Below are 7,831 nucleotides of genomic sequence, written 5' to 3' on the forward strand. Positions count from 1 at the left end.
ACGACGACGGCGATCGCCGGAGACTCGTCGCCTGAGCTTTCGAGTGATTATGCGCGCCCTTATACATGATCTCCGTGATCTGCCCGTCTGGCGAACGCTCCACCTTCTTTTTCATGGTGCATTTTGGATGTGTACACTTGTAATAGCTTCTCGGATACTCGCTCACTTTCACGTGCTTCTACCCGTATTTCCTCCACGAGTACCCGTTGTTCAATGAACTACTGCCACCGCCACTGGCAGTGGCAGACGTATTATTATTAGCTAGGGATTTAGCCGTCGGCGCGACCCCTATCGGTGATCCAATTCATGGTCATGGTTATTATAGGAGTTGCAGCTTTCTCCATTAACATTATTATTAATGCATTCTCCCATCAGAGATAATGGCGGTTCTCAGTAATTACTAACCGGCGACTGTAACATAAGATTGGAATTGGAATTGGAATAAGAGTTAGTGTCGACAATTGACATGTCGACTCCGCAATCCAAGGATTCCATCGGAAAATTAAAAGGTATGGAGGGAGTGATCTGCATTGGAGAAGAATATGAAACGTCGCAAGTTTCATTTGCGGAGGTTTGGGCTGCTAAATGGGGAAGGAGGAAGAGAGCTTATAGAGTTACATTTTTACCCTCAATTTTAACAGTCAACAAACAGATAAATCAATGGACGATTAGGTTGGGTAAAGAGTGCATAATTGAGGACTCAATCGGGTAAGAATAGTAGTCGAGGACTAAATTGGTAATTACAACATAGTCAAGGGACCATTTCAGTTATTAACTCTTTTAAAATTTACAATTAATCAGAAGTTGTTGGGGATTTTAGTTAGTTCAATTGAAGAAGCATATGATTTATATAACGATTATGCTTTTAGTTTGAGATTTAGTGCTAGGAAGGGCAAGTAGTATTATGTTACAGGTAGTCGGAGTGTGAAAATGAAAAGTTTCAATGTGCAAAAGTTAGTTTCAAATCTAAATTAGATAAATCTTCTTGATTGTATTCAAGGTAGACACACGAACAGGGTATACTGCGTTTTGCCAATTTGATGTGACGTATAATAGGAAGTGAGCTGTGACAAAACATTTAAAGGAACACAATCATGTGGTGTGTTCACCTTCTAGAAGTTATCTCCTTCGGTCACACCGAAACGTCGGTGGTAACTAGGGCTGAAAATGAGCCGAGCGGCTCACGAGCGGTTCGCGAGCCGCTTGGTCAAAGCTCGGTTCGCGCCCGGTCAATTCGAGCACGAGCCGGCTCGTTAGGGAAACGAGCCGAGCTCGAGCTCATATATTATATGCTCGCGGCTCGTCGAGCTGGCTCGCGAGCCATAATTAAATATATAATATTATATATATAATATAATATAATATATTAATATATATACTTAAAGTCTTATATATATATATAATATAATATAATATATTAATATATATACTTAAAGTCTTAAACTCTTATTCTTTTCAAACGGCCAAACCCTAAAGCCTAATTTACTATCTGAGACTCCCTCTACTAGCCGGCACCCTCTATTATCTGAGACTCTCTCGCTTCTCTACTCGCCGGCTCCCTCCCGCAGCCACCGCCGGCTCCCTCTCGCAGCCACCGCCGGCGACCTCTCGCAGCCACCGCCGGCGAAGTTGCAGCCAGACCCAAGTACACTGCTGCTTCTCCGGACTCGCTGCCTCCGGTCCCTCTCGCAGCCACCGCCGACCGCTGCCTCTCTGGACTCGCTGCCTCCGGTCCCTCTCACAGCCACCGCCGGCGACGCAGCAGCCAAGCGCCAGTCCGCCGCCGCCAACGGTCCGGCACTCTGCCAAGGTAATTAATTTTTTTTTAAATATGATATCTATGTGTTTTAAGCTTAGTATGTTTCTATAATTTTGTTGTTATTTTCTTCTTAGACACTCTTAATTAGGGATTAGAATTTTTCTTTTCTATTTTTAGCTTAGAAAGTAGAAAATTACTGATTTTTTGCTATGGTTCTATAATTTTTTTTGCTATTTTTATTTCCTCAGTTTTAGCAGTGGTTTTTATTCTTCTAAGAGTTTCCCAAATTTTATTACAAAACATGTTTGGTTTTGCTTGTTAGAGGATCAGTTGTTGTCAATGTGGATTATTTTGTTTTCTGACAAGCAGATTCAGATTCTACACTATATCTTCTTTGAAAGCTAGTTGTAACTTAATTTTGTATTGCTTGATATTATAAAACCCAGACCCCCTTCATCAAATCAAAATGCTCCAGATTTCTACTGCTATTTTTATTGCTTATTCATATTTCTACTGCTTATTTTTTTTCTAAAGTTAGTTATTGTTATTTCCTCAATGTGGTATGCCTTAGAAGTTAGAATGTAATGAAGCTATATAAAAATTTTATCTATATAAATTTTTTTACTGTTGTTTTGCCTTTTTGCTTATTCAGATTTCTACTGCTTATTGGTACTGTTTTTACTGTTTTTGCCTATTTGGACCTCTTTTACGTATGTAAAAATTTTAAAGCTAAATAGTTGGACAGAACTACGAAAATGTAATCAAGAACTTCTCTTCAAAATCATATTGATTTTATTATTGTTTTCCATTAGTTATGTCTACCGAGAATACATCCATCACGCAAAATCTACCTACTTCAAGCAGTATGGTTGGTGAAAGTAATGAAGTGCAACAAACTGAAGGAATAGAATTAGATTTAGGTGATCATAATACACTCCAAAATGAAGATGTAGAACAACAATCAGATTTTCAAACAAACAAGAGGAAAAAAACTTCAAGTGTGTGGGTTGATTTTGAAGTGATCAATGTAGATGGAATAAAGAAGGTAAAGTGCAATCATTGTCATCATCACTTTGCATTAACTAAAACTGGAACAACAACTAGCTACAAGAGGCATCAAGAGAAATGTGTTAAGAGAAAGGCAAACTTATGGGTAACTATTTAATTTTCCTTAGCTTAAATGTTAGCTAGATGGAAATAAATTTATAGTAATTGACTAATTGTATTGATTTTGTAGGTGGTTGATCAACAAACTAAGTTGAATTTTTTGCCTAGTGATGGAGTTTCATCTTCCCTTCCGCCATTACATCATGGGAAGTTTGACATGGAAGCAATGAGAGAGTCTGCGGCTCATTGGATCATGATGCATGAACATCCATTTAACATTTTGGAGGAAGTCGGATTTAACATCATGATGAAACGAGGAATGCCAGAGTGGAGAAAGATTAGTAGAAGCACAAACAAATCAGATTGTTTGAAAGTTTATGAGCTTGAAAAGAAAAAGTTGAAGTACAATCTTGAATCCGTTAGCAAAGTAAGTTTGACAACGGATTGTTGGAAATCAAAAAACCAGAAGATTGAGTACATGGTTGTGACTGACCACTGGATTGATTCTAGTTGGAAATTGCAGAAGAGAGTTTTAAGCTTCATCAATATTCCACCACTGAGGGGATGTCTTCAGATATGTGATGCTATATTTAGGTGCATGAAAGATTGGGGTATTGAAAAGAAGGTTTTTACAATTACGGTTGATAATGCTACTAGTAATGATGCTGCAATTCGGTACATGAAGGATACACTTCAAAGATCAAGAAGTTTGGTATGTGGAGGTCGTTTATTTCATGTTCGATGTTGTGCACACATTTTAAACTTGTGTGTTCAAGATGGATTAGAAGAGATTCGACATGTCATTAGGGATGTTAGAGATAGTGTCGAATATGTGAATCGATCGGAGGCAAGACGTATACAGTTTGCAGATTGTGTGCAACAATTACAGTTGAAAGATAGAAAATTGATCCGTGATTGTAAAACAAGATGGAACTCGACTTTTGAGATGCTAAGTTGTGCACTCAAGTTTAAAGAAGCCTTCAAGATGTTAAGTGATCGTGATCCATTTTTTGACAGTTGTCCGTTAGAAGATGAATGGGATAAAGTTACCAAGGTTTGCTCTATTTTAGAGGCTTTCTGGACAGCTACTCACATTATTTCAGGTTTGTTTCTTTTAACTTGTTTCTTCAAATTGTATTCAGATTGTGACTTGTGAATATCCTATTTAACCTTCTGCTTGTATTTTGTAATGTTAATTAAATTCATGAAATTTACAAAATGAAGCAAGCTAATAATATGATTTGAAGTTGACAGAATGATCAATGTGGCCCTATGTTTTGCAAAAAACTGTAAATTTTGTTACTTAATCTTTTTTAACTGCCACTTGCATGAAATTTGCTTCTGTTAACTCCTTTCTCTCTCAATTATTCATTAATTAGGTACAATTGATTGTTGATAATGGTAAAGAAAAATAGTAGAGTAGTAAGTTGAGTAGTAAGTAGGCATTTGTTTTAGATTGTTCAAGTTGTGAGTATCTGAATTCAAATTTGTTTCAGGTTGTGAGTACCCTACTTCAAATTTATTTCTTCAAGAAGTTCAAAAAATCAAAGCAGCCTTGGATAGTCATGCAAATGATGAGGATTCCTTTATTAAGGATTTGGTTGGGAAAATGAAAATGAAGTTTGATAAATATTGGGGTGAGTGTAATTTGTTGATGGCTATAGGTGCTGTTTTTGATCCAACAAAGAAGATGCTTGCTGTTGAGTTTTGTTTTCCTAAACTGTATTATGATAACGAAGCTAAGGAAAACATTTCAAAAGTGAAAGAGATCATAAATACTCTTTATGAAGAGTATGTTGTTGAAGCAATGAACAAAGACATTTCTGAAAATTTAGGTTCTTCTTCAACTTTTGGGAGCCAAGTAAGCCGTCAAAGTTCTACATATGATTGGGATGATTTTGATGATTATTGTGCTCAAGTTGAAACTTCAGAGCCTAAGAAATCAGAGTTAGCAGACTATCTTGAAAAAGGCCGTCTTAAGAAAAGTGAGATTGTTGCAGACTTTTCTTGTTTGGATTGGTGGAAGATGAATAGAATGCACTATCCAATATTGTCAAGAATGGCAGCGGATATCTTAGCTATACCTGTTAGCACGGTGGCTTCAGAAGCAACGTTTAGTGCGGGGACACGAGTAATTGATTCTTATCGTGCATCATTGCTGCCGGAAACAGTACAAGCTTTACTTTGTGGGGGTGATTGGCTTCGACATATACACGGAGTTACCAAAAACAAAGTAAGTTAATTTTTAATTTATAACTTTTATGTTAAATGGTGTATTGTCTTTTAAAAATATTCGTTTAATTACATGTTAATTTATCTTCTTTTTTTTCAGAAAGAGAAATCGTATCAAGAAATTTATCTTCCTGTATCCAACTCATGAAAGTAAGTTACACACTATATATTGATCATTTCCAGTTTTATATATTTAGTTAGTATGTTTAAGATCTAAATATTTGCAGGTTATGTTAGAATGATTGTTCCTAATCTTTTTTGACGGGGCGTTGTTGCTGGAAAGAGTGAAGATTGAAAAGCATGGCGAGTGTGAAGTTGATGTTAAGTTCGTAAATTGTATTGAATTGATGTGAAGTTGTTTAATCTATTTGTATTTTGTAATGTTGTTGTAGACTTCTACTTTAGATTTGAAGCTGTAAACTTGTGTGGAGAGCTTTGTTTTGGACTTTGATTTTTTTTTTTTTTTTTTTTTTTTTGAGTTCTGATTCAGCATGTATTAAATAGGTCAAATTGTGCTCGAATTTGAGCACAAATTCGCGAACTCGAGTCCAAGTCGAGCAGCTCGAGCTCGAGCTCGAACAAACGAGCAACTCGAGCCGAGCTCGAGCTGCTCAACAAAGTGACGAGCTCGAGCTCGAGCCCCATTTCCGAGCTCGAACGAGCTCGAGCTCCCCTCTAACAAACCGAGCTCGAGCTCGAGCTCGAGCTACCCAAAGCTCGAGCTCGGCTCGGCTCGGCTCGTTAGCAGCCCTAGTGGTAACCAGTTGTCTTATTTAAAAGACTTGAAAAGGAGTGGAGTTGCATTGCCGGATGTCTCTCGCTTTTTGAAAAACCAATCCGGAGGCTCACATTTTGTTGGCTTTACACCTATGGATGCATATAATAGCCTGTTTACATATTCAGTGAAGAGTTTAGCCCACACAGATTCTAATTCACTAATTGAGATCTTTAAGTGAAGGCAATTGAATGAAATTGACTTTAAAAAAAAATGAAGTGGATGGTGATGCAAGACTTTGTAGTTTTTTTGGAGGGATGCAAGAATTAAGGGGGATTTTGGATTGTTCGAGGATTTACTTGTACATGACACAATGCATCGTACTAATAAGTATGATATGATCTGTGACCCTTTTTGTAGGTATGAATCACCATTGTATGAATGTAATGTTTGGGTGTGATTTTTTACTAAATGAGATGATAGAATTATTTGTTTTGTTGTTTAGAACATTTTTGCAAGCTATGGATGTTAAGTGCCCACAAACAATCATGACGGATTAGTGTTTTGTTATGTTTAATGCAATTTCTCAAGTTTTTCCATGTAACAAGGCACATGCTTTTTATTTGACATATTGGGAAGAATTTAGAAACATATCAAATGTTTAAAGAATTAAAAAGGTTTTTTTTTTCGAATTATTTAGCCCGACTAAATACATATCATTCAAAGTTGAGCATCAAAGATTACAAATAAGTAACCTTGAAAATCATTTTCTTGCATTTAAAAAAAAAATTATGTTAAGTTTTTTTTTTTTCCGTTTAATTAATTTTCTTTTGATTATTTAGAACAAGACTCAATATTTCAATTATATTTTTTGCATTATCGAGAATGATTTAGGTCATTATGCTATTAATATTTTTTGGTTATATTTCTATAATGGTACAATTGTACATTACTTTACAAATATTGTACTATTATTTTTTTTATCAGAAAAAATTGTTCTTACATCATTGTTAGACCTGTGCAACCTAACTACAAAGTTGTTGATCAGAAATACAACTACACCTAAACTCTAAACGGTATGACCATTGTCCAAAAAATTGACAGTGTTGACACCGTACTGGCTCCAATTGAACAAGTTTACAAATCACTCAAGGATTTTTATCAATGCATGAAAACTTCCAAATTAAGAAAGTTGTAAGTTAATTTTGGGGAAATTGTAAAAAATGCCCCTCTATAATATGTCAATTATCAATGTCACCCCTGAATTATAAGTGGTGTAAATGTTGCCCCTCAATTATCAAAATGGTGCACATATAGCCCCTCCCGTAACGGACATAAGCTACATTCGGCTGGTCGTAGTTGGGCCGATGAGTTGCCATATGTTTTGTGGACTTATCGGACGACCCCGAGAGAAGCGACTTTGGAGACGCCGTTTGCCCTTGTCTATGGAGCTGAAGCCCGACTCCCGATCGAGGCATGGATCCCGACTGCCCGAGAACGAACTTACAATGCAGAAGAGAATGAACACTCGATGGTCGTGGATCTCGACGGGGTCGAGGAAAAAAGAGAGCTAGCCGCTCGACGTATGGCCGAGTATCAGAAGAGAGTCAAGAGTTCAAAGGATGTCCGGATCAACCCTCGGTACTTTCAGGTCGGAGATTACGTCCTGCGCCGACGGGAAGCCAGTCAACCTTTAGAAGGCGGGAAGCTAGCTAAAAATTGGGAAGGGTCGTACGTCGTCAGCGCTGTAGTACGACCGGGAACGTACCGACTGGAGACGACGACCGGTCGGGTGATCGAGGGGACTTGGAATTCCAAGCACCTCGTTGCGTTTAGGCATTAGCCTATTTTTTGTAATTTTAGACGAAGTGGGGGCTCAACCTGCGAGTGGGCTCTATTCGTCGTCTAAATGTTTGTAAATTATTTGTTGTAAATACTTAAACCGTCTGCGAACGGAAAAATCTAATGTACATACGATCGGTGATTGCTTGACCGTTTGCACACGGCGGCCCGATCGA

General features: G+C 37.5%; 1 protein-coding gene across 1 annotated transcript; it reads left to right on the top strand.

Annotated features, from left to right (window-relative positions):
• Window positions 1-466: 466 nt before the first annotated feature.
• LOC109184726 (zinc finger BED domain-containing protein RICESLEEPER 2-like) lies at window positions 467-5,246 on the top strand. Its single transcript, XM_019334763.1, has 6 exons — window positions 467-708; window positions 2,412-2,473; window positions 2,572-2,912; window positions 2,997-3,969; window positions 4,363-5,099; window positions 5,199-5,246. The coding sequence occupies exons 1-6, from the start codon at window positions 467-469 to the stop codon at window positions 5,244-5,246; spliced, it is 2,403 nt and encodes an 800-aa protein (XP_019190308.1).
• Window positions 5,247-7,831: the final 2,585 nt, after the last annotated feature.

This window comes from Ipomoea nil, unplaced genomic scaffold, assembly GCF_001879475.1.
Source record: "Ipomoea nil cultivar Tokyo-kokei standard unplaced genomic scaffold, Asagao_1.1 scaffold1286, whole genome shotgun sequence".
NCBI classification, from domain to species: domain Eukaryota; kingdom Viridiplantae; phylum Streptophyta; class Magnoliopsida; order Solanales; family Convolvulaceae; genus Ipomoea; species Ipomoea nil.

Excerpts from the sequence above, each read along its gene's own strand:
- LOC109184726 (XM_019334763.1), top strand. The coding sequence starts at position 467 with ATGTCGACTCCGCAATCCAAGGATTCCATCGGAAAATTAAAAGGTATG. Across the intron at positions 709-2,411 it reads ATAATTGAGGACTCAATCGG|ATTTCTACTGCTTATTGGTA; the intron begins GTAAGAATAGTA and ends TTGCTTATTCAG. Across the intron at positions 2,474-2,571 it reads TTTGGACCTCTTTTACGTAT|TTATGTCTACCGAGAATACA; the intron begins GTAAAAATTTTA and ends GTTTTCCATTAG.